This window comes from Strongylocentrotus purpuratus, unplaced genomic scaffold (genome assembly GCF_000002235.5).
Source record: "Strongylocentrotus purpuratus isolate Spur 01 unplaced genomic scaffold, Spur_5.0 spur5_contig_867, whole genome shotgun sequence".
In the NCBI taxonomy this organism is placed as follows: Eukaryota; Metazoa; Echinodermata; class Echinoidea; order Camarodonta; family Strongylocentrotidae; genus Strongylocentrotus; species Strongylocentrotus purpuratus.
The window spans coordinates 2,390,668-2,418,181 of record NW_022145576.1 but is presented as its reverse complement, the minus strand read 5'-3'; the positions used below and the strand labels follow the sequence as shown (position 1 = coordinate 2,418,181).

The window sequence follows — 27,514 nt, the reverse complement described above, 5'->3', positions numbered from 1 at the left end:
TTCATGGTTTTAATAAAAGCCATAAAATGAGAGAAAACAACTCATTGGAAGTTTGAGCATTTTCCAATTAAATATGGGAGTAAAGTCTTAAAGAGTATTTTTGAAAGACAGGTGGTTTTTATGAGGTACTTCAATACATGTACCTCAACACCTGATGATCGATCGTAAGTTCAAGAAGTCATGTATATTTCATTAGTATCCTTGCACAATAGGACAATAATATTTTGATTACTGCTGACATGAATAATTTATAGTCACAAGGCATCGGGTGTGACTCCATGAAACCATGACTCAGCAATGGGGTTTAAGACTTGCCTATAAACTCTTTACATGCTTGTGTTAACAAATGGAACAAGCAGTGGATTACCATAACCTACTTTTGTTGTACCAGATAAGGGTTAATAAATACACAATCCTAAATGATACACATTGGCATTTATACATGTATCTTGTGAAGGGCAGCTACGGATGCAGGTCAAGCAGACATGTTTATTTCTAGAAATTCAAAATGTTAAGATTTTCCCTCCGACTACATCTCAGCACATATTGTAGGTAAACCATCAATATTGTGAACAGGTACAGCTTATTACCTCTCCAGTTCACTTCTCTATCTTTTTGGTATAACAATATACATATTTTTTTTTAATGGCTAAACATGTTTTTATGCCCTTCTGCAAAGCACTTATTGATATCATCTGTTCAGAGCCAGAAGGTTGTTACATTTTAATTCGGTGTTATAAACTACAGTCAAACCTGCTTTAGTGACCACCTGTCTACAAAGACCACCTGTCTACATGTACAAAGGCCACATTTGTTGTTTCCCTTGAAAATGATTTCTCATTGAATCATGTCCTAAAGGAACCTGTCTACAAAGACCACCTGTCTACAAAGGCCATTTTTTGTGTTTCCCTTGGGCAGTCGCTATAGACAGGTTTGACTGTATATGAAATAGCATCCTTCTTGCTCCAAACAAAGACTGGTTTGGGTCCATGATAAGCATGTATATTATGAATGACTGCACTGACTGAATGAGTTCATATCTACTGCAGATAAGGTTTGGAAGATGTCAGTTTTCATCAGAATGTGCAAGATATCTTGTTCATGTACAGGATGTACATGATGTAGGAAAGCTTTCATCAGAATTTTGTTGGTGCTAGAAGGCAGTTAAAACTGCTTTAAAGCATATAAGTTGACTCTCTTCTGGTTCCAAAGTCCAAACAGACAACTGGTTGGGTCCATGAGGGGCATACTTGTATGTAATGACACTTTGAACATGACAGACAAAGAAAGCGGAAAAAATATACAGTTCCTCATTCTACCCTCAACAATTGCTGTGGTAGACAAAGGAACATCCCTTCACTGCTATTATGTAAAAATGTGTAGAACAGGTGAATATGCATGTGACACCTGTTCTACACATTTTTACATAATAGCAGTGAAGGGATGTTCCTTTGTCTACCATAGCAATTGTTGAGGGTAGAATGAGGAACTGTATATTTTGTCCGCTTTCTTTGTCCGTCATGTTCATAGTGTGAATGACTGCACCAACTGAATCAGTTCATATCTACTGCAGATAAGGTTTGGAAGATGTCGGTTTTCATCAGAATGTGCAAGATATCTTGTTCATGTATAGGATGTACATGATGTAGGAAAGCTCTCATCAGAATTTGTTTGGTGCTAGATCGAAGGCTGTTAACTCTGTGTTATGAGTTAGTAAACTCCCTTCTGGTTCCAAACAGACGATATCATATCCACTGAGAGTCAAAAGGGTGTGAAAGCCTTTTCTTTCATACAGTGTTATCACCCTTGTGGTTCTTACTCGAAATATTCTCAGGGCTAGCGATCATACCAACCCATTGACTACTGAATTCTGTCATCTCCATAGGTTAAGTACAGGAACTCCCAGGATCCTGAAGGAAATGGGTTAACTAGTTAACTGTTGCTATGTACTTGTATCATCTCTAGAAATCTGCTAATTTGTCATCATTTGTACCTAACGTGCCCTTGAAATGCCTTTGTGGAGAAAAAGAGCTCTTTTTTATGTACTGTTCCAAAATGTATTAATTTATTGTGTGAAAGTTTATTTTAGTTCTGTTCTAAAGCACTGAAGGGATTTGAACTTTTACAACAAGTTCAACTTTGAAACTCTGTTTCATTAACAACTGCACAGATGTCTGTATGAAACATCCATATTTCCACCCATCTTACCCAGTCATCCTTCATATCACTGACTAATCAAGGATAAATTCTGACTATTGCAATCTCTTAATATCTCTAAATTGAAAGATAAAAGTACTTTCAGAACACCATCCCCAGGGAATCTTTTAAAACTGGCCTCTGCAATTGATAGAGGGGGTGAGATCTTCACGTCGGCAGACCCTACACCCGAGCAACCCCATCCTCCTGCATTCTCACAGGCACAGCTCATACATGTGCATAAACTGCGTGGCTTCGGCTCGGAAATAGTCAATCGGTAGGCGTGAAATCTACTTCACATAAATGCACGCACATTACATTCATGATATGTGCGAACCAGTTGGCTCACGATCCAGGAATGTGGGGCACCGTTTCCCCCCACTATGCTCATCGACCACATTCAGTGGGACGGAAAAGTGGGTGTTTTGATCCGCCAAGGCACTCTTAGCCAGCTGCTTAACTCCCAATAAACAGTGAATGAACGAGGAGCAGGAGCGTGACATTTAAGTTGTGTTTTGAAACATTTTTGTGTGCATACTATGTGTTTGGATGGGGTGGTAGGGGTTGTGGAAAGGGGTACATGTACATAGTTAGTCAATCTTCTGTTCATAGTTTTATAATTGTTTTTGTTTGGGGGAAGGAGAACCAAAATGGCAGTCGTGTACTGTATAGACAGTAATAGATCTATCTCATGTTAGAGAACAGTTGGTCAACAAGAAAATTCTTCATCTAAATGTAGTTGTATGTTGTATAACCATGAATGTATAATTGAGAGTACAAATGGCCTCATGTACATGTCATGTATATTAGGGGCTGTACATTTATACAATCTTGATTGGAGAACAAAATCAGCAGAAAAAGAACAAAGATGTAAATGTTGTTTCTGCTTTCTGTAAGCAATATAAACCAGAGAAAATACTTGGGAATTTAGGAAAGAAGCATAATTCATAAAATTACACAAATTGTGCATGAATTGTTCCATTTCCTTCGTTTCATATTATAGGCTTGTCAGAGACTATTAACATAGCAACATAGATCTACCGGTACATGTACATGAAATAGCAATGACACATCTACATGTACATACTGTCTATTGAGACTCTTTAAATACCTCGCATTAAGAACTCCATTAGCAAGTACTCAATGTCTGAAGAGTCCATTAAATTTAAATACAAACTTTACCTTCATTTCCTGATAAGAGAATTGAAGATAACGAGATCGAGAGAGAGAGAGAAAGAGGGATAGAGAGAGATTGAGAAAGAGAAGAAAAAGATATCGAGAGAGATCTTCTAGAGAGAGAGAGAAGAGAGAGAGATCTTCTAGAGAGAGAGAGAAGAGAGAGAGAGAGAAGACAGAGAGAGAGAGAGAGAGAGAGAGAGAGAGAGAGAAGAGAGAGAGAGAGAGAGAGAGAGAGAGAGAGAGAGAGAGAGAGAGAGAGAGAGAGAGAGAGAGAGAGAGAGAGAGAGAGAGAGAGAGAGAGAGAGAGAGAAGAGAGAGAGAGAGAAGAGAGAGAGGGATCAAGAGAGAGAGAGATCGATAGAGATAGAGATAGAGAGATAGAGAGAGATCAAGATAGAGAGATAGAGAGAGAGAGGGAGAGGGAGAGAGAGAGAGAGGGAGAGAGAGAGAGAGAGAGAGAGAGAGAGAGAGAGGCAAATAAGTGAAATTGTAATATAATCTACAGAATCACTCCCTGTTATCAATTATGCATAATGATTGCTTGGATCAGATTTTGTGTGTGCGCTTTCTTCTCTCTGTAAGTTTGCTTTCTGATGAAGTTTGCAGTCATCGGCCAGCGCAAATACGGCATGCTTGATGTACAGACACGAATGTGGCACTTACTTGAGCTGCACTGGTGTTTGTCTAGAGTTTAGGATTGCCTGGTAAGGAAGAATATATGAGAGAGAGGAGGAGAGGGGGAGCGATATAAAGAGGATGGAGGGAGAGACAGTGAAAGGAAAGGGGGGGGGGGAGATAGAGATAGGAGGGGAGTGAGAGAGAGAAAGAGATAAGGATATCATTATGTTCATGTTCAATGATATAAAACTGACCAAGAAATGATTGCATTCTGTTACTGTACTAACTGTGTTTTAATTTCAAGAGGAGCCAAGACTTATCATCCTGTCTGACTTACATGTATCTTGCTAATAAAGGATTGATCAGTAACAAAAATGCTACCAGTCATGTTTGTTGTGGTTGTGCTCTCTAATCTTTAAAAGTTTAAATTCTTACTATTTATCTGTAAGAAAAAATACATATCAAAATCCTGCCTTGTCACACATGGACTAATTCAACTCTGACCCTCTAGGACTTGCTGGAAGTGCCTTAAAATGTCTCTTTCAGAAGTGCCTTTGCAAAGGCCTGAAGGCTACGCCAACAGTACATGCCTGGACTAACCCAATAAGACTACACCGATATCCCCATGTTTCACCTCCTCTCAGTTAGCGATAGATAGGCCCACTGAGGCCGAGAGACAAGCATATTAGATTTGGCTTGTTTATTTTCAAAATTGACTCTTGATGGCGCATCCAATGAGCATCCTGAAAGACAAGAAGAGCAATTAAATTGAATAGACTGTTCTCACATCCGCCCAAAGTGGTAGATTTTTTTGTGATCTGTCTGGGGGGGGGGGGGGGGGGGGGGGGGGATGGAAGGGGGCAAGTAGATTGAATGTATGCATACAGTGTACATTTCGTCTTTCAAGTTTGTACAGAATATTGATTTCACTGAAATGAGAGAAATATACAAAATATTCTCCCCCCCCCCCCAAAAAAAAAAAAAATCAAAAAAAAAAATCATGCACATGTCCATAGACAAGTTGGTATTTTCTCTTTTCTTTTAAAAATATAAAAATTGCTTTTGATAAGTTTGTATACGCATAAATATTTATTATGTTAACAAATTTGTTTGCAATCACACACCCATTTTTAATGCTTCTGAAAGTAAAATCAATACATAAAATTGGGCCAAAATATGTTACTGTCAATATAGTTTGGGTAAAGACATGAAGAAATTAGTTTCAGCACAACAAAATGAAAACATACAATAGATGAAAAAATATATGATAATGACCCAAGGGCCTCTTAATCAAATCATTGACTTGCCCATTTTTACTCAAATGATAGCATTGCAATCTGATAATGCTCCTTTGAAATTTCTGCTTCAGGACTTCAGGGGCCTGTTTCACAAAGCCCCTTTTCAATGACAAATGACAAAAATCAGTGACAAATCTGCCGATAATCAATCAGAAGCAAGGATTTCAGTAGCTTTTCACAAATGCTGTCATTTGTCACTGATGACAAGTTTTGTGAACCCCCCCCAGGTGGTTATAAAAAGCTTTAATGACCACCTCAGAAATCTCAACTAGCAACCGTACGACTTTGTACTCTTATCCAGCACTGAAGGCGTTGCGTCTATTAATGATGAAAATGTCAATAGTTGATGATTACAGACTTGAAAACTATTAGAGCATGACGGTCTGTCACCGCTTTTAATGATGTATTTTTTCTTTCTCTCTTTTCATCTCAACTGATAATGGTAAGATGAAACAATCTTTACAAACCAAACTCATATAAACTTATTGTCATAAGTGATGTATCATTTAGCATAGAAAGATGTAGTTAGTAAATAGTAACATAGTTTGTTGTGAAACTCCTCCCCACATCCCTCAGACCAGAAAACAAAACAAAAATGAATTTAGGACAAATATTAACAACATTTGTATCACCACTCCCATCCATCTCCCTCATGTCTTTTTGTTTTCTGAATGTTAAAAGTATAAGGTTTGACTTCTAAGACTACTCTATTTATGGTCATGGGGAGGATAATGTGGCCATTGCCGAATCTAATGACTACTCTCTCCGCCGGTCTTGGAGTAGTTTATGCGACCATTGGTGAATCTCCTTTCACGGGTCTTAATTGGAAAGGCCCAGACATCCAGGTTCATCCGCGGTGCCACGTCCTGAGGGTGAGGCTTTTTACAGGGGGCTGTGAATGCCTTGGGTCGTGGTGTGGTCCTTTTGTTTATCTCCTGTTCTGTACCCATCTCATCACCCCTGTATGTGCCCCTTCCCTACCCTTTCTTTACCCTTCCTGTACCCCGCACTCTACCCCTCCCTCCCTCCCTAGAACTCCTTTCATCAGCACTAGGCTGTTGCGAGGGATATTCTTATTGGACCTCTGTTTATCTCCTGTCTGAACATCTCTTTGTCTCCTGTCTGTACCCATCCTTTACACCAATCTGTACCCTTCTTCGCCCCTGACTGTACCCACTCTCACCATAATCTTTACCCCATCCCCAACTGTCATTTTTACCCCATCCCCAACTGTCATCTGTACCCCTCTCACAACCCTTCATTTGCCTGCTCTTGGCAAAGCTTCTAAACATTGTACCGTTCAGTGCATAATCCCTACAACTTGTTAACACAACTTGAATGGTGTTACAATTTGCATTTCAAAGGCAAAACAAGCATTAAAAGTAAGTCTTGACATTTACATTTTTCATATTTTTCGGATGATAGGATGAATGATTAACCCAGTTTGAGAAGAGTATGGGTAGCATATTTTCTCTCATGAGATAACAGATTAAAAAGAATAAAATACTGTGAACTATTAAAAAAGACAACTTATCACCATGAAACCCGTCTTTAAAAAATGTATTCAATAACAGATTTCATGCTATTGTATTTTTCCTTTTTTGTCGCCAATGGCTTCATTTTAAGAGGAAGGAGGAGAGGGGGGGAGGGGGTAATGTGAAAAGTAGAGGGAGGAAGGAGGAAGGGAGATGGAGGGAGTGAAAGGGAGGGAGGGAGATAGAGAAGGAGGAGGAGGGAGGGAGAAGGGGTGGGGAGAGGGAGAGAGAGAGAGAGAGAGAGAGAGAGAGAGAAGAAGGGTTTATAGATTTGGATCAAAATTTCCTGTTTGTGTAATTTTTTTTTCATGAATAACCATGGCTCTTTATCACACACCTTTTATATGGGTGCACACCTAGTCGCCTTTCTCCCAAGTTTGAATGGGATACTCTCCGAAAGGGAGGTTTTAATTGCGTGACTTGTTGTCACCCTCTTTTTGCGTGGGAATGACGCCATCCATTTCTTTGTTTAAGCCCGCATCTGTACCCAGTCAATATCCCAACCTTCAAGTGATTTACCCTTGAATCTGGTGTCAAATTATGCCCTCCTCTGGTTATTCAGTCGCACATACTGTATGTACACTTCCAGGTTTCGCATCCATGTTTCGTATTAGCATTTGTGAAGACCGATGAGAAGGTGGCGCAAGCACGCAGTCATGCCCGTAGCCCGGGGCATGAATGTTGCATCGCATGAGGCACTGGTTTAGAAAGGGGAACATTCAGTCCATAAATTATGTGAAGGATTATATATCGAGTCCTGGTAATGGAATTCCATTTACACCACAGAGAGAAATGGGCTTGAATTGATCGATAATGAATCCAAATCCTCCCCCTTTTTCACATGGTGCAACTGTAAGCCTACTGTATAATGAATTGTTTATAATGCAGAAGATGGGTTGTTTACATGTACACCAACAAAATATATAAGCATGCTAACCAAAACTGAAATCCCATTCATTGGAATGTATAACTCTCATTTTGTTGGCTGCCCGCAAAAAGAGCTGTAAGAGCTAAATATTGACAACAGTAGTAATAGCTTTCTTGCCGGAAGCCAGCGATTTGCACTTAGTTCCCAAGTGTTGTGCATGTCGGTTAGGAGGATTAGTGTGGTTTTCTTATCTTTCATTATTTATTACTGAATGGTAGCCACAAAACACTTTGTGCCTGAATCATTAGGCACATATCATTTACATGTATATGCAGTCGGGTAGGAACAATCAGTTTAAGTTTGGTTTGATTCACGGTAGGAAAATTTATTTTTCTGTCATTTCCAGAACTGAAGATGTGCCCTGACAATGACGGTGCATTTTATAGTTGGAAATATCTATGAGGATTTGCCATGTTGTAATGAAGAAACTACTGCCATTGAGTATTTACAGTTTGTTATTTAAACACATCCAGACACTGATGGTACTGCTGATGATAATGTGTCCTACTTATGTTGCATTTAACATGCACTTTAGGCATATTGCAATTGAGTGCAAATAGAGAAATGATTGCTATTCTGTAAGTGCTGCCACTGTTTCATCGCTACTTATTCATGACTGGGTTAAAGACCATTATCATAATGTAATCAAATTTAATGCACAAATATTTATTAAGTGCTGTGTTACTAATGATTTCATTCACCTTTTATGAATAATTGTATTTAAATAGTCAGAATGCAAATTGCAAACACTAATTGTCGCTAGGTAGGACAAACATGTCTTATCCTACCTCACACTACGTAATATACGCAATTTGCAAAGATTAGCAAATGATTTCCATTGCATCTGCTTTGACCTGTCGTTGACCCTTGTATGAAACCTTACTTTTAGTACATATTCTATGCACATGTTGTTTTATGTCCACTGTGCTCTAAATATGTACATCTTGTGTGAAATCTACTGCAGATATGAAGTCAGCCAATTTGCCAGTTGGGTTTATATACTCAGAAGGGAGATTTTCAGTATTAATGAGCTCATTACAGAGCAGTCTTTATTAGTACATGACTACATGTACATGTATGTAACAGGGGTTGTACACTATGTAGGGTGCTTCTACATAATCAGTAGTAGTTCTTCAAGCCCACCTCCCCCACATCAGGTCTTGATTATGAATGCATTTAAGTAGTGAGGCACATGTAGAAAATGAGTGCAGGAGAGCGGTGAGAGCATTTAAGGTACATTTTGTTTGTTTAGATCGTTTGAAGAGAATGGAGCTGGAGGGATATAGATGAAGATAAACAGGAAGAAGGTGAAGTGGAAAGAGGTCGATGATGAAGATGGATGGTGAGGATGATGACATTGGACAGGAAGATGATGGTTTGGAGATGGAGATGGTGAATGAGGACTGTGGGGTTTAGCCGAATGTGGATACAAATTGCATGGGATGATGATGCTCATACTGTTGGTGATGATTAGTATAATGATGGGTATGTTGGTGATAGTGGTGGTGGTAGTGGTGGTGGTCGTGGTGGTGGTGGTGGTGATGATGGTGGTGATGGTGGTGGTGATGATGATGATGATGGTGATGATTTTGTTCGTTTTATTTCTGATAATCAACATGAAAAATCAAAGACTTACATATTATAACAATAATAGAATGATAAAACGGTTGGATAGTCCATTTCAGAGCCATTAACCTAATGGCTCTGTTCTTCCATAGAGTCCAATGATGATGGGGATGTTGATGTTGATGTTGATGTTGAGGTTGATGTTGATGTTGATGTTGATGTTGTTGTTGTTGTTGTTTTTGTTGTTGTTGATGATGATGATGATGATGATGATCATGATCATGATGGATGATGATGATTGATGATGATGATGATGATGATGATGATGATGATGATGATGATGATGTCGCTGATGGTGATGATGATGATGATTGAGGTGGCGGTGAGTTTAAGATAAGCTATGTGAGGAGAAGAAGATTGGTGACAAAAAGTAATACTGGTGATGTTGATGATGAACGTAATATTGCTGATGGTGAAAGTAATACCGATAATGATGTTGATGATGATGACAATAATAGCAATGATAATGACGAGTACAATCATAATAATGAATAGGACATTAGGTAACAGTTTTAAGATGATGAACATGATGATGGTGGAAATTTTGCGATAGGAGTTGAGTTAAGGAGGTAAATTAAGGAGGATGGATAATGGTGGATGTGAGAGTCAAATGTAAACAAGATTATGCTAATGGATGCAGAGGGGGAAGCAGATGTAAAGGGAGATGATTTGAAATTATAAGAAGGAAGGTGACAAACAAGGTAATTTGTAGAAGGCAAAGAAAAGGAAATTTAGTCAACAATCATGACATTTAATGAAAATAGAATGCCCTTACAGATGACAAGGGAAGCAGGAAGCACAGATAAAACACAAGTAGGAAAATATTTGAATAAAATACAGCTACATACATTTGTACATGTACAAACGCAGACAAAAGAATAATTAAACGAGGATGACCCAAAATGTGTACGTGTACGCATCTGTCTGGTTGCCATACCAGCGAAAAAGGAGACGTATATTCTCCGAGCTACCATTGCCCTGTGAACAATTCATATTGACCTAGAGCTAGTGAGCCTAGCACTGTACCGTTGCCACGATCATGGTCGCCGAGACACAATTAGATCAAGTCATTGCTCGCTTTCATTTGACCTTGCGAGTAGCCCAACGACTATTGTAACCAGTCAACACGTTGTACAAATTAGTACACAATACATTGGATGAGTGAACTTTATGCACCGAAACATGATCGCAAAGAGAGTAAACACACATTATACATGTGGGCAACAGAAGCTCAGTGGTAGTGCAGTGGTCTGGTAACCGGGAGGTCTCGGGTTTGAAACCAAGCTGATATACTAGTTCCTTTTGATGAGGCATTAACAATAATAATAATACACACCATTTATTTGGCGCTTAATATAGGTGTTTCTAAGAGCACCATTGACTGACTAATAATTTTCAACCAAAACTTATAATAAACACATAAATTATAAATTTGTTCTTTTTTCAATAAATCATGCATATATAATAATAACAATAAAAATGAGATCAAACATAAGGTCAAACATAAGATCATCATTAATCCTCATTATAGAGTCCCTGGAGAGGACTTACAGATGTTGGTCCTGTAGTTCCTTACTTTTAATACAGTACAAGCATCTTCATGCTTTTTCAGCAAAATGTATTTATAAGAGCAGCCTTGATATTTTTTTAGTTTGAGGTGGATTAGATATTTGTATTTTAGCCAACATCTAATGTACATGTATGTGTTACGGTATGTAGACAATAAAATTATTTTAAAAAAAAATGATAAAACAAGATTGAATGCTAGGCACAATAATTATCAGATTTCCTTTGCCCTTCAATTCATTGCCCAATTCATTTTTTTTCTTCAAATACTTAAATTGCAATTCTAGCATTTGAGATAATGAATCGATTTTACTTGCTTTATCAGAAGACATACTTTTGTGTAAACTTTGAGTACATTCTCTCTGGCTACAAGTATGTTAAAAAAAGCAATCTGCCATTTTTTGGTCGGGAAACATGAAAGAAAACAAAAAAAGTATTTCTGCAATTTATTCCAATCACTTTACATTGCATCAAATATCTAGCTTAAGGGTAGGATTTCAGACTTAAACATAACATACATGTACTTGTGACTTGTGAGGGTATGCAATTATAGATTTTGTAGTCATGAATTGCAGATTCCATTGAAATAATGCACAGATTTGTATGAGACCGCTGTACCACGCAAATCACATGATACAGTTTATGGAATTCCTTTTCCCGGTATTGCGTTGGTCAATGATTTGATGATTACAAGTATTTCATATTAGTTCCAGAAATAGATGTGTTAGCTAGGATACAGTTCACAGAATTACATTTACTCTTTTCCTGATAATGCGTTGGTCATGAATGTATTATAATCTAAGAGATGTGTAACAAGTCTAACAACTATGTCATACATGTATTCGTTCCAGAAATATATTAGTAACTATCCAGAAATAGATATTGTTGCATTCGTTAGTATACAGTTCACGGTATTATCTTTTTTCTGGTATTTTTCCATTCACTCAAGAAATAGACGAGTAGGTGGCTAGAAATAGTCGCTTTATGCGCTCACTATTTTTAAAAAGAGATTTAAAAAAAAACAAAAAACATTTACATGCCCTGGCAGTAACTTTATGAAGAATATGTTTTTTGTTGAATGAGTTGATGAGTTGAAATCAATATTAGGAATAATGGAATTTCACATATTTTCATCCATTCATTCATTTATATTTATTTTCAAATAATCATGCAAATATATAATATTAATTGATAAGAAGTATGTGTTTTTATCTAAATCTAGTAAATGAAACATTTAAAGTAAATGCACAACATATGATAAGTTATAACCTTATGGAATTTTTTTGTTGAAAACACAAGGACTTGCTATTAAAATACATGTACATTCATGTATATTGCATGTCAAGACATGTAAACAACAAAATATGCACACCAAAGGTAATTTCCATGCTCAACACACCATTATGCACGAAATGCTCGAAAATGAGTTTCCACTATTCTAAAAATAAAGATTAATGTCCGATTCGACCACTTGAGAACATTTTCAGAAAATGTGCAGCTGTCGAGTGCGTCCCGTTGGTGGCAACATGATCGCATCTCGCCCGTTGATATTCGATTTGAAATACAGGGTTTCAAAATATGAGGATTTGAGTAAAATAGGCAAAGTTTTGTAGCAGATGATGGGAAGTGATGTTAAATACTCTTGTTACTTTTATGAAATGGAATGGGACATTAAGCTGAAGGTGACATTAATGTGTTTTCACTAAAGGGTGGAAAATGATTATTGATTGACGCATTTTATATTTGGTCATATTGTAAAAACATATTTGGGTAAATATTGATTTTAAAATATGTTTTGAGCAAATATTGATTCAAAAACATATTTAGAAAAAAGATATACCCTCAGTATGTTTTGAACAAGTTGATAATGGTGTAAATGTACAATTTGTCATTCTTTGGATGTTCTTTGTTTGGAGGGAATAATACATGTTTTGTTTGATATTAAGAAAACAATTTATGTCGTCTTTTTTGACAGTCCAAAGAGGCATGTAATTTTTACAAGCTTTATGAATACAGTGTTATTATTATTAGTCAAAGAATAACTTTTTATTTGTCTTTAGCACTAATTTATTTATGTAATCTTTTTTTCTCTCATTCTCTCTCTCTCTCTCTCTCTTTCTCTTTCTTTCTCTCTTATCTTTCTCCCTCTCTTTCTTTCTCTTGTTTCGCTTTCTCGCTTCTTCTTCTTCTGCTCTGTAATTTCTTTCTTTTTCCTTTTCTTGTTTATTTTCTTGTTTCTCTCTCTCTCTCTCTCTCTCTCTCTCCCCATCTCTCTCTCTCTCTCTCTCCCCCTCTCTCTCTCATTGTCCTTTGTGCAGATTACTTGTGTGACCCAGATGCCAATATCTTCAGTATAGACTTCACAAGGTTCAAGATCAGAGATATGGAGACGGGGACAATTTTATTTGAGATCGCCAAGCCACCACCATCAGGTTTGCAACAACAAAAAATGTTTTAAGAATGTTGTTTGAAATGTAAAATCTAGGAGGATGGATGGAGGGGGGGAATGGGGGGGGGGAATGGTAGAGGGTGAGAGAAAGGAGAGAAGGTGGAGGGGGAAGATGGGAGGGGGAAGAGGGAAAGAAGGAAGAGGGAAAGAAGGAAGAGGAAGACCAGAGTTTTGGAGACAGGAACAATTTTGAGATTGCCTTCGGCCATTATCAGATTTGCAATAAAACATTTATTAGGAGGGAGGGAGGGAAGGAAGGTAGGAAAGAGACAAAGAGATTCAGAAAATAAGAAAATATAATTCTTTGAGAAAGAAGGACGAAAATGAAAGAAAAAAATGAGGAGACAGAAGAACAAGAAAAGAAAGTAGACATGAGTGCAAGAACTTTAACGGTAATGCAGGATTTAAGCTATCTTTAATCATCAGCAAGATGTTATGTGAAATCATTTTGAATATACATATACCTAATTCTGTTTTGGCTGTAAATGGATTATTTTTCCTCTTGGTTTATTAAAAGATCTGTTCCTTAAATAACTTGGCTGGAACAATGCATCTAATCAATTGTATTTTTAAGGAAATACACCATCTGAGCCTCACAAGGCCTTGTTGATTAAAATACTCAAATTGGCTGACTAATTATGGATACCGTAATAAGGGTCATTAATTAGGGGGGGGGGGTAATTAATCCAACTTGTCTGTGTCTGTAACAGGATCAGGAGGAGAGAGGAGAGGAGAGGAGGAAATGAGGAGAGGGAGAGGAGAATGAGAGGGGGAGGAGGAGTAATGAGGGGTTATGAGGGGGAGCGTGATGAGGAGGATGAGGAGAAGAAGAAGAAAAGGGAGGGAGAGATATGAAGCATGCAAGTGGGGGGGGGGGGGAATGGATGGGAGGCCATTGATGGATGATAGGAGGTTTAGCGAGCGCAAGAGGAAAGACCAAAAAAGGAAGAGATAAGAGAACAAAGAGGGTTAAAGAAATTGTAGAAGGTAAGGGAGAAAAAAAGTGAGGACCCCCCATCAAAATTCACAAGAAATATATTTGTAATAATGAAGATATTATGACATGTTTATTACAAGGTGTAGGCGGCGTAGCAAACTGGTATTGCCTTTTGAACGACATCTTTATTTATTGAAATGGGTCGTGTGTGACTTTTATTGGAGTTAATGATCCAATCGTGGATGGTTTATTGAGCTGACCTCAAATTCAGCACATAATTTTATCAAGTTAAAGAAGAGAAATCGTTCGCATATTAGATGGATGCTGATGAAATTATCTTTTTAAATTTGATCAGTAACTAATGTCCATTGATATATCTCTAGTGTTACATAATATCCTGTAAAGAGGGGAGTAGGGGGACAGGGGAAAGGAAGTTTTTATGAAATTTTTGATAAAAATGGTTTTCTTTATGAATTTTGTTATGTATTAAGAAATGCTATGCCTCGAATTTTAATATATTTTTTTTTCGTCATGTAATTTTTTTCTTCAATGGAAAGTAAATTTGTTTGGCCAAACAGATGAACAAATGCTTTATTTGTTATTGTTTTGTCTGTCTAGTAGAATATAAGACAAGGAAGGCTACGTTTTGAGCCTATTGATTGTACATTTCATTACCCGTATATCACATGATTCATGAAAAAAAAAAAAAAAATTGTTATTTTATTGTCAACCCCCCCCCCCCCCCCAAGACAAAGTAGTCAGTAGTTGTATTAAGTGTAGGTTTTTTTTTCTTCTTTATTTTTCATAATATTTTGGTGAAAATAAGTTGGAATAAAGTGTGTTGTGAGACATATTTCTGGGAATCCCCATGAGTACATGTAGCTTATTGCATTGTTTGGGGTTATCAGAGAGCGTTTTCATTTAATAACCTTATGTAAATCCGGCCCTGTTTCATAAAACTTGTCATCAATAAAAAATGCTGAATTTCTAAGACAAATTTGCTCTCAGCCAATCAAATGCCACGATTTCAGTAACTTATAACGGTTGTATTGTAACTAAGGCCTAAAATACAAACTGGTTGTATTGCCCTTTGCGACCGACCCAAAAATCTGAAAATCTACGGTCGGCATTTAAAAAAAAGTTTTTAAAAAAAAACCGTTTTTTAGATCTTTTTATTAAAAAAATATGTATTTTGTTTGTTGGGATAAATGGGACAAAAATGCATAAAGGCAAATCATTCCCAAATTCTCACTCGTCTTCTGCCCTAGTTTTAAAATCCTAGTAGGCAAGCGTAAACATCTCGATCAAGACAACATTGCAAACCATGGATTATTATGAGGTGAAAAAGATATGAATGAAATGATGACACTGAAACACATGTATTAAAGCATTAAAAACTGAGAAATATAAGCCAAAAGAGGGCGAAAAAAACAAACAGTCAAACTTAAAAATATCGGCCCAAAGAGGGCGACAAAAAAAAGTAAAAAAAAAAAAAAAAAAACTTTTCCGACCGACCGACCCATGTTTTGGCACCCAAAGGGCAATACAACAAGTTTTTATTTTAGGCCTAATTATCGATAACAAGTTTGATGAAATGGGGTCCTGATTTGTTTTTCATGTGCAGAGAATGATGACGATGTGGAATCAGAACCGGAGGACGTCGATCCCAATGCTGGAAGATTTGTCCGCTATCAGTTCACACCACAGTTTCTCAAGCTGAAGACGATCGGCGCAACGTAAGTTTTGTGTCATCGCAACGCAGGATATCTATCACTTCTTTTCTTTGCATATTGCTCGTACAGTCAAACCTGTCAATAGCGACCGCCCAAGGGAAACACATAAAGTGGTCTTTGTAGACAGGTTCCTTTAGTACATGTTTCAATAAGAAACCATTTTCCAGGTGTAGACAGGTGGTCACTAAAGCAGGTTTGACTGTACTCACGAAACAAAAAAGATTTATGGGGCGTACAGGAATTATCTATCGATTGCGAGGAGGGGAGGGGGGAAGGGGCTTTGATGTTAATCTATCCAATATATTTTCAACAGCAAAATACCACATACATATAAACACTGAAGAAGAAAGAAAATATTCTCTTTAAGATAATTATTTTGAGGTTAGACATTTTCTCTTTACAGTTCACACATGCACCGAAAAATAAAAAAGAAGAATAAGAAAACAAAACTCATAGTCGAACAAAACGTGTCAAAATGCCCTTTTAACAAATTAAACTATTGTAATTTCAAAACAGTCCAAAATAGATGCACTGTATGCATAATTCTAAACAGAGGGTAGCAATTTGCCTCAAGATATCTGTATATATTTATTCACCAATACATTAATTACCATGTTTTCTCTTTATTCCAATATTTTCTAAAGGATTTTGTCAACAACTATTGCTCTGAAATTGGTACCATAACATCATTGGAAATGTAGATTTAATCCTTTTTATTTTTTTTCCACTCATTTTCTAAATATATCTACAGGGTCGAGTTTGTGGTCGGTGACAAACCAATCAGTAACTTCAGGATGATCGAGAGGCATTACTTCAGAGATAGATTGCTCAAGAGCTTTGACTTTAACTTCGGTTTCATCATCCCCGATAGCAAGAACACCTGTGAACATATATACGAGTTTCCTCAGCTATCGACGGACGAAAGTGAGTACTGGTTTTAATAGTAAGGGTGCTGCGATGATGCTACGGTGACGATACGATGCTAGTGTTCCACAGATAATTTCCACACTATCCAAAGTCCCAACTTTTAATCTTGATGCAACACATTATTTAGCCCTGACCCTAACTCTTAACTCCAAACCTTAACGATAAACTCAACCATAAACCTTATTCTAACCTTAACCATAAACTTAACCATAAATTTACTCAAATCGTAAACACAACCCAAATCCTTAGCTAAAATACAATTGCAACCCTAACCCTTTATCTAAGATGAAATAAAGCCTAGAGATTTGTCATTCATTGGGGGGTTTTACTCATCAAAGATGAAAGAACGGTCTGAAACAAAGGGTGTTTAAACACAATTCCCGTCTACCAGCTATGAATTATAGCCATCCAAACAATGCAGTCTATTTAAGAGTCCAAATTAAATTCATGTGGTTGAAATCACTCATTGAGAAGCTGAAGAAAACATGGATCAGGGACGCCTCCTTTCCGTAGCATTCGGTCCATGAAACGCTTGGAGCGATGCATGCATGCATCAACGGTGACATGTTTGACAAGTCAGGCTAGAGAAAGAAGAGATTGTAACTGGGTCGGAGCAACATTGCACAACATTTACATCATTGCCCAGTCTGCCACCGTACCCGACCCGCTTGCGTCATCTTCTGTGGCGGTTGAAATTGAAGCATGTTTGGTAGATTAGCCGTGCTGTTTGACTAACTCAAGATGGGCGTAAACTACTGTAGAACACAGTATATGACACAATATGACACATTATGTCACAATTTAAAATGATGGGGTTTTTCAGTGTTTTCTTTTAATTTTCTTCAACGTGATGACTATAATTGTTTTGGAACCAAATGAGTCCAACAGGCAAATGTAATTGGAATGTATTTTGAAGATTATCTTTGCTTATTAAGCAACACAAGTAGGGACTGTATAAGGTACTATGTACTGAAGGATAAATAGTAAAAACTGTACCAAAATTAAAAGAAATGAGTTTTTTTTTCTCTTTATTTAAGTCTCTGCATTATGACTACAACTATTTGAGAAGCCAAGTGGGAATATCTCCAATTCTAAAATGCAATTTTTAATCATTTATTTCAATTTCACGACAGAATTCACCTTTGACAAGCTCAACAGCATGTCAAAGGTATCACTTACCTAGCAACAACTTACGCATGCAAACTAACAACTGACCCCAAAAAATTCAACCCCTTGAAACTTGGAATAGTTGAATAAGATGTTTTATATATTTTGTAAGTATTATTGATATAAAAATTCTCAATGGGAATGCATCATGAAATAGTTATTGAGAAATAATTAATTTTGCATGGGTTATAGGACACATACATGTAATGCAGTTGAGATTAGCAGAAGCACTATAAGGAATTAATGGCAATATTATAAAACCTGATATGCCTCCAGTAAACAGATTGTAATTGGGTTGATACCCCATGATCACGGTCTCTTGGTAGCAGATATTGGTGAAGTAGCTGCAGCAATTGCAACCTTCATGAATTGTTGGCTAACATGAACCGGGCTTATGTTTAATGTTCAACCCAAAAATGTAGCAGTGACTCATGTATGTTGTGACTCAGCCGCTTCAGGGCACAATGTTAATGTATATTTCTTGGGTATTTTCATCGGTATATTAGGCCTGTTTTCATCAGCTCCAGTTTGCCAAATAACCCGCTATTTTAATCATCCCGATCCAAATTATCCAGCTAATTTGCGTCTTCATCAGCCTGCAGTTGCAATTAGCAGGATATTTGGTCAAGATAATCATCCCAAGATATCTTGGGCTAGTTTGCAAAATATCCCGATCTTTGGCAAAATATCCCGCTATTTGTTTGGTCCGTCTTCACCAGCCCAAAGACTCACACTATGCGCAAACGCTGAGCAAAATATCTCGAGCTAATTTCTCCAGTTTCGAGTTCAAGTTTTGAGCTGATGAAGATGCGGTTTGTAACTTCAGGCTTATTTCCAAAATCAAAAATAGCGGCTATTCGGCAATCTCGAGCTGATGAAGACAGGCCTGGTGTTTGTGTATATCTCTCGGGTATCGTCATGGGTATATTGAGGATCAAATATGATTGGCCTTGCCTGTTAGTGTTAACCTTGAATAAGATTCATTTTTAGGAAGGTCAGATATTTTTCATGTCTGGCTTGCTTCCACTGACACTGTCTGAGCTCTTATGTTGCCTGTTCCATATACTAGTAATTTGGAGTTGATGAAATAGGAGTAATTGAAATGAGATATTACTTTTGTATTGAGCTATTTGTTGAGCCATGTAAAGTATGTACCATTGCCCAATTAATACTTCATTGGTATTTTTCCCCCTAAATATTGTAGTAGGCACATTGAATTGAAGCAAAGTGATTTCATCTAAGTATTTTTTTGGTTAATAATGGCACATAGTATTACATGTAGGCGAATACAAAATTCACCTTATTTATATTATTATCGTTGTGGTTATTATTATTATGTTTAATTAGTGAATGATGGATTTACGCCTTGATTTTAACTTGATTTTTCCCCTTTCTTTCTTGTCATTTCATCTCTCCCTCATTTTCTTGTCCTATCCCACCTTCTCTCCATCTCCCTCCCTCCCTCCCCCCCTCTCTCTCTCTCTCTCTCTCTCTCTCTTTCTCTCCCTCTCTTTCCTTCCCTCTCTTTCTCCCTCTCTCTCTCTCTATCTCTCCCTCTCTCTCTCTCTCCCTCTCTCTCTCTCTCTCCCCTCTTCTCTTCCTCTCCCTTTCTCTCGCTCTCTTCTCTCCCTCTCTCTCTCCTCTTCCTCTCCATCTCCCTCCCCTCTCCCCCTCTCCCCCCTCTCTCTCTCCCTTTCTCCCCTATCCAGTTCATGAAATGGTGGATAATCCATTCGAGACCAAGTCCGACAGCTTCTACTTCGTCGACAACAGGCTGATCATGCACAACAAGGCCGACTATGCCTACAACGGCGGCATAGGGGCAATGTGATCCTACATGTACACCAGTCTTTTTACCTTGTGTGTTCATCATCCCTTCTCATGTGTGAATAGCTGTACAGACGATCATAGGAGCCAGGTGAAAATAGGGTCACCAGTCTATGTCACCATCAATCACTACACATTTGAAATTGTTACCAGTCTACCAATCTCCATGGCAAAATGTTCTCTTTTCTCATGTGTGAATAGCTGTACAGACGATCATAGGAGCCAGGTGAAAATAGGGTCACCAGTCTATGTCACAATCAATCAATACACAGTTGAATTTGTTACCAATCTACCAGTCTTCATAATAGTTGTTCTTGCTTCTCATTTGTGAATAGCTGTACAGATGAACAGAGCTATATGAAGAATTGGCCACCAGTCTCTTCACAGTTGAAATGAAATTAGGTACCAGATTTTCCTTACATACAATGTGTATCTAATTTGTATTTTGTATATAAGATTATGAAGAGAATCAATGAAATTATATATTACCTTAAAATTCACTGTATTCACCCCCTCCCACCAGAAAAAGCAAATGTACCTCATCTGGGAAAGAGAGAAGAGATTTACATCCCTCTAAATCACCTTATCAATATCCAGTAACAGTATAAGCCCACTCTGAGACATGATTATAGACCAGTCTGTATTAAGGCTTTCATTGGACTTTGTATAGTGTTGTAGATAAATAAGGTTGCTCTATTTGATCTCAAATGATATACATTTTTCCTGGCAAAGAAAATTTTCAGTGACCGATTTTGAAAGTGATAATTCCAGTTGTGATATTTTGTTCTGCGGCACATAAATGGTTAATTTTTCTCCTCCTTTAGCCCCTTTTTTTGCTTGATTACATTCCATGTGCTGACTGTATTTAACTTTTGCTAGGAGCATGGGAAAATGTCCTGTGGTCATTTTCCTCAGTACATAGCGTTTTGTTCTTGGTGGATTTATGATGGGATAGACTGATTGGACAGTACACCAGTCTCTCAACAAGATATTTATCATTTCTCATGCGTGTATAACCATCAGTTCAGGCAGGGGAGCTTCTGAGAAGACATTGTCAACCAGTCTTCAGAATGGTGTATGTCATGTTTCTTTGAACAGTACAAGCATAGTGCTGAACAGCTTCTAGACGTAAAACACGCACACACCAACTTCATTGTCCATGGGTTTTAATTATCAACATCTAATTGCAAAATTTGGGAAAAGGCGTTGTTCTTAATTTACCTCATGATTTACTCAAATCTTGAAGAAAAAAAGAAAACTAAAAAGAAAAATAATTCTTAGACTGAGGTGAGCAAGAAATTGTGTCCTGTATTTTCATCATGGCTCCATCGTTGATCATCAAAAGAATAGAACAGAATATATTTTCATGATTGTAATGTACTATTGACAAGTAGAAAGAATGGAGGATTATGGGAAGGTTAGTTTTACAGTACTGTTTTGATAGACAAATCGTCCATAGTTTCTCTCTCTTTTACCAGTATTTGTTATTTCCACAGGTTTGTAGTATTTTTTTTTAAATTAAAGAATTGGACATAATTGATTCTGGAAGTGTGTATAAAATTTGCTTTTTTCCCCCTCTCTCCTGGAAATTCACTGATATTCTTTTGTAAATACAGATATTATCGTAGGAGGGATGGGAGATTTGTTTAGTAGGTTTGTTTTAGCAGAGTTATATCTATTTAGAGAATTGTTTTTATTCCAGCGTAATTTCATCGTAATCATTCCTAAATGACCAAGGGGTACTATTATTCTATGAGCTGGACTATTATATGCATGATGGGGCTTTTTTGAATTTCTTCCATGAAACAGAAAAACAAAACTTATCAACACACTTTACTGCCAAGTTAGTTACTGGGTATTACAAAAATAAATATTGAACTACATATAAAGTCAAATCTACTTTAAGATGCTTTTCTATTAGATACATGGATGACTGTTAATTTCATGTTGATTGCACCTTCAATGAATTTCATTGTTTACGCCACCCTATCTGCCAAATAAACTATAGGAGAAGGACTGTGATCATACCTTTTAAAACTGTATTTAAAAAAATGAAAAGGTATGATCATCTGATCTTTTCAATTGAATGTGTACATAGGAGATTATACATATGATTCATTTTTTATCACCTATTTAAAGACACCATTACATGTTTCATTAGACGTGTTATGTGTAATCTTGTGTGCGAAGATGATTGCAACATGCGTATGGTGTAGGTGAGATGTAGTCTAGTTTTCTTCTGTGTGTGGTGCATCTTTAAACGGCCTCGTTTCTCTCTTTAGATGGTATTTTTGTGCATTTATGGCACTCATTTGGGATGAAATCATTTAGAGTTCAATTTAGAATGGAACTTGGGACAAGTTTTTGTAGTGAAGGGAGCCTTATAGGATAATATTCATTGCCCCTTATCTGATATTGGATCAAGTCTAGGAAAGGCACAAGAAAAACATGCCACAATTTTCTATTTTTCAAGATTTAAGAAAACTTTTGATGAAATATTTGATAGACCGGTTCACTTATGTTTTCAATTTTTTTTTTTTTTTAAATATAAAACCTGCCATGAAATATTGCAGTTATCTGTTACAATTTATAAAACTGCAAGTTGCATACACTAGCTTTTGCTGTGTCGGGCAAGCTTCTGGCAAACTTTAGGGTCGCCAGTAGTGATATTTATAGTAGAGGTATCTATAGATTTTCAATACAAATGTGATTTTGATAATTGTTCAATATTTCAACAACAACAAAAAAGATCTTAATCTTAATTTCTATTGTCTAGATACCCTGGGTAGAGAAAGGGCAGTTTACTAAAAATGCACTATGGAGAAAACTAATGATATATTGGGCTGTTCACCATCACAAAATATTTCTAGTCTTTGAAGATGTACATTGGGTTGTTTAGTAGTACATGTGTGTATCATTATTATTTATATTCAAATTACAAAGAAAAAAAAATCTATTTGTGTGATGCCATATCATAGTTAAATTCAAATATAGTATTGTCTTGTCTAAAAGCTGTTGCTAACTTGTCTTTCATATTCATGTACGAAAGAAAGGAGAAGAAGGAGAAGGGAATAGAAGGTAGAGAAATCAATGTTTTATACCGTCCACTGTATCGTCGTCCTATGTAGTACTATGATAAACATTTATTTACCATGGATTTCCATTCGTTTGTTTGTTTGTTTTATAATTGAAGCTAGTACGGTTGTGTAATTCGTGCATTGTTTTATTGTGAAGAGGATTTGCAGCATTGACCACAGAATGCTTGAGCGCCTTATCATCAAGTTAGATCGGCTATAAAGCCAGGGTAATCGTACGATTGCAGGGCCCTCGGGGGGGGGGGGGGTGGGGGGGAACAGTACTAATACTGATGAGGCTTTCCGTGGTAAAGAAGACATATTATTATTATTTATTATTATATCATGAAATAGCAAAATATCGAAAGTTAACTGATTTCCTTTTTTTTCATTACAACCATTCCATCTCTAGATTGTTTTTTCTCTCTTCCCTACCCGATTTAGGATTAAGGTAATCGAACATATATAGCTAGAAAGAAGAAGGCAAGAAAACTAAAACAGAAATGAAGGAAAAGACGGGAAAGAATTAGGGATAGTAGAACATCAAGCACAAACAGAAAATATCGAAAACAGAAAGGAGAGGTTGCATCATTTTCTCAATATCATTTGGAGAGCTTTGAATGTATGCTATTTCAAAAATAGACATACAACTCCAAAGTTTATCATTCTGTGGTCAATGTTGTATTTTCCATCAAAATTGTTTCTTGTTGTTTTGTATTCATGTATTTTATTCCTATATTCTATGTGTACTAACGTGTCATTGTGTATCTCATTTAAGTTGAAGAAACAGGGAACAGAAAAGCTGTACTAAGTCATCAGGATTATTGGACAACCGTAGTAAGCAAGTACAGAGTATAGAGTATAGTACTAAAAAACCAGAAACCATCGCATGCATTCAAATTTCTTGCATGGTCCAGACGTGTGCAATTCATGCGTTATTCTCAGCGTTATTCAATTCTTTTCTAAACCTGTCTCTGTTCATTGCACGTGTATTCCTTTAAATGTATTCCTATAATTCTTGTATTCCTTGCTATGTCTTCATGAAGGTCTTGAGAGGGTATATTTGTAAGAGACCAAATAAAACTATCGTGGATGAGAAAGCAGATTATTGTATTGTCATTGGTTACAGACGTTGTTGGATTCAGGAGATAAGATTTCCATGTAAGCGCAGACTTATTTACTTAAATTGCAAACGTTGTGACAACTTTTCATCCATTTTCAGAACTGTAAGTCACTGTAAGATTCCTTGTTTTGATTTAGTAAAGTACTTCATTAGGACAAAATGCATTGATGTTTGTGAGAGCTACTTTAGCATGAGCTTATCATGAGTGTCAATCTGACAATTCTGTATTGTATTCTGATAAATCTTGTCTTTTTTCTCCAATATAGTCTGAAATTTGCCATATTTTCAATTCCTTTAAAGCAAGCTTTGAATAGCGTAGTGATTCGTTATAGGATCGATAAACGATGTGGTATTTTTTAGCACAAATGTTAAGTGATGTGTGGTGTCAGGTTTGGAGTAAGCAATAGGCATCGGTGTTAAAGTAAAACCAACATATTCTCAACACGGAGTGGTGTTTATCCCGTAGCATGTGTTTGCATAGTCCTAGAAAATTGTACTCTTTGAAAACACACAAATACAGTTTGAAGGCCCTTCTTGATTCTTTAACACCAATACCTTATCGCTGTTAGCACCAAACTTACACTGCCTCATTTAATGAGATTTAATAGCAATCTAGTTAAGTGTTTAAGTGGTGTTTGCACTGCAATGTATGTTCACCTTGTTTGTATGCATAAGACATTTTTACAGGCTGTCTTCGCTATTGCCGTTACAGCCATGTATTGTCGATGGCAACCACGCCTTTCTTAATTGCACACAGCCGACAATATAAATGTATATATGTAACACACAAACCTTGCTGCTTTTTATTTTAGTGATTTGCCTATGTACTAACAAAACTATAAAAAGCTAATTCAAGTGCCTAAACCAGATGCTTTATGTAATCATTACGGTAGTCTATTATTTTCTCGTTGCAGACCTGTTTTTTCTTCATTCATGTGTGTAAAAAGGGCAAAATATGAACCATCTTGTGAAAAATCTGTTGTTAATAGTTACCAGTCCCATAGCACAAGATAAATACCATTTAAAAATTTGTAATGAAGATAGATACAATAATATACCTTTAATATGTGACCTAGCTAACAATGGAAATGAGTGAGATGACGGAGCTAATAATTATATTATAATTATTTATTAATAATAATTAACGGCTACACAACACAGTACATACCAGTAATAGCCTCAAGAAAGCACCATTGACATTGCCAGTAGTTTTATTTACAAATCAATGTTGCTCTACTTTTGTGCAGACACCATTTCGATTTCCAGGAAAGTTTGTGTAATATGAAATTAAATTTGTGAATGATGTCTATGCTACATGTACTGATTTTCTTTAGAATAGAGAATTTGTGTGAGCTTTGTGTATTCGTTAATGAACAGTACCACACAATCACAGTGTATTCTAGGTTGGAAATAGATGGACATACCAGAGAAATGAAATTTAGAATTGATAAAATGAATGTAGTTCTGCTTTTAAAATAATCTACTTATTGAGTTTTTTTTAAATCACCTTGATGAGCATATGTGTGCATTAATATTTTCCTGCATGTTTACAACTAATTGTGAATTATTTTGAAAATTATAGTGAAATGTTTGAACGATAGAGAATGGCTTGGTGATGGTATATGCAATAGGTTACCGTACTTGAATGGATGACACCGATTTCAGTCTTTTACGGGAGTGGAAAATTAGAGTGAAATTTTGCAAAAGTTGCAACATTATAAACTGTTTGCAAGGACCCCACATACATACATGTCTTCACAAAAACTTGCAGTGGTGATAAGTATCAACTTGCATTTCTGTGTGGTATCTATTCCACTAACATTTTTGTGATTGAAGGTTTTTTAGGTTTAACCAATGTTGAAGTCGGCTTTTAATATCTCACATTATTAGACCGTTCACGTATGCACAAAACCTTGCAGTGATGAAAAGTAAATGCAAATCCGCCATTCAGCAAGTTGTATCTCATTTCAGAATTTTTGTGGTAAGGGGTTATCGAGTCACAATAAAATATCTATGAGTTAGCGCTCGTGTGGTCTAATTCAAGCGTTTTTATCCTAAATTTTCTGTTTCTGTACAGGAGGAATTGATGAAAATGAAATGGCTCAATCTCCATTCAATATGTTTTCTTCACAATGTTATAACACAATGTGCTGCATGTTGATTGTGTTTTCTATGAACTATGTACCACTAGTCTTGATTCAGACCATGTAGAAAAGAAGAAATAATTCTGCACACTTCGATTAGAGACTAACCAAATAAATTTTACTTGTTTTGTGTGGATAAAAAAGATGTAACATTGTAATTAAATCAAATTGTGACTATTTTTGCCTACTTTTTTTCTTTCTTTTTAGTGTTGGATAGTAATCTGTTGTTGATTTTCATAAATGTGATTTTTTAACGGACATAAGATATTCGATGTAACATATTTCATTGAAGGATAATAAAGGTTCTTCTTATGTCATGCTATAACATTGTTATTCTTATTCATGTTTGTGTAAGTCGCAACTACAGTCTATACATTGTTTTTCATTCTTTCTCATCAGACTTTCTTTTCGAAAGTGTTTAGTATCAAGTGGATATGAGAGGTAGATGAAGAGGGTGAGAGAGAACAAAAAAGGCAAGAGAGGAAGTGAAAGAGAGAGAGAGAGAGAGAAATGGAAAGAGTGAATAAATTCATGACACACCTTCGAACGATGATTCTATACCGGTAGTCGGTATCCAAAACTAAACAATTATTGCCCAGCTTTATCATGGCTGCCATTAAGGCGCTCTAGCATTTTAAGGAATCAATTCCTGCCAGGTACCCATTTACCCCACCTGGGTCGAGTGTGGCATATGTAGATTAGTGTCTTGCCAAAGGACATTAGCAGAGCTGCCAACCAATACGATTTAATCATATTTTGTACGATTTTCCTCAATAAAATGTGATTTTCCAAAACAAAAAAAATGCCCATATCCTACAAGTATCTCACATTGCCAATTCTGGGATGTTTATTGGTTTATCGAACACACCAGTCACAATGAAATTGTGCATATTCAACCAATGATCCATAAACAAAATTTCTTCCTGTATGAAGAAACTATAAGAGGCATTGATCCTTTTTTTTAAACACAATTTTTGTCAGTAAAAGAATATGGTTTTTGAACTCGAGAGGTTGGTAGGTCTGCATTAATGCTTCAATAGGATTTGAACCCTGCATGTACCTTGTGGTTCACAATCCAGAGACTTATCCACTAGACCGCACCCCTCTACCCGAACCAAACATTAATCTCAATTGGACCCTGACTCTTGATGAATTATATCTTGAAGCAATTGCGGCCCGAGCACCAA

At 36.6% G+C, this 27,514-nt stretch overlaps 1 protein-coding gene across 1 annotated transcript; it reads left to right on the top strand.

Annotated features, from left to right (window-relative positions):
* Positions 1 to 13,240: 13,240 nt before the first annotated feature.
* On the top strand, positions 13,241 to 21,170 carry LOC582321 (protein unc-119 homolog B). The gene is made up of 4 exons (XM_030975607.1): positions 13,241 to 13,378; positions 15,957 to 16,068; positions 16,817 to 16,989; positions 19,869 to 21,170. The coding sequence occupies exons 1-4, from the start codon at positions 13,330 to 13,332 to the stop codon at positions 19,988 to 19,990; spliced, it is 456 nt and encodes a 151-aa protein (XP_030831467.1). The 5' UTR covers positions 13,241 to 13,329; the 3' UTR covers positions 19,991 to 21,170.
* The last annotated feature ends 6,344 nt before the right edge of the window (positions 21,171 to 27,514 follow it).

Excerpts from the sequence above, each read along its gene's own strand:
- LOC582321 (XM_030975607.1), top strand. The coding sequence starts at position 13,330 with ATGGAGACGGGGACAATTTTATTTGAGATCGCCAAGCCACCACCATCA. Across the intron at positions 13,379-15,956 it reads CGCCAAGCCACCACCATCAG|AGAATGATGACGATGTGGAA; the intron begins GTTTGCAACAAC and ends TTTCATGTGCAG. Across the intron at positions 16,069-16,816 it reads CTGAAGACGATCGGCGCAAC|GGTCGAGTTTGTGGTCGGTG; the intron begins GTAAGTTTTGTG and ends ATATATCTACAG.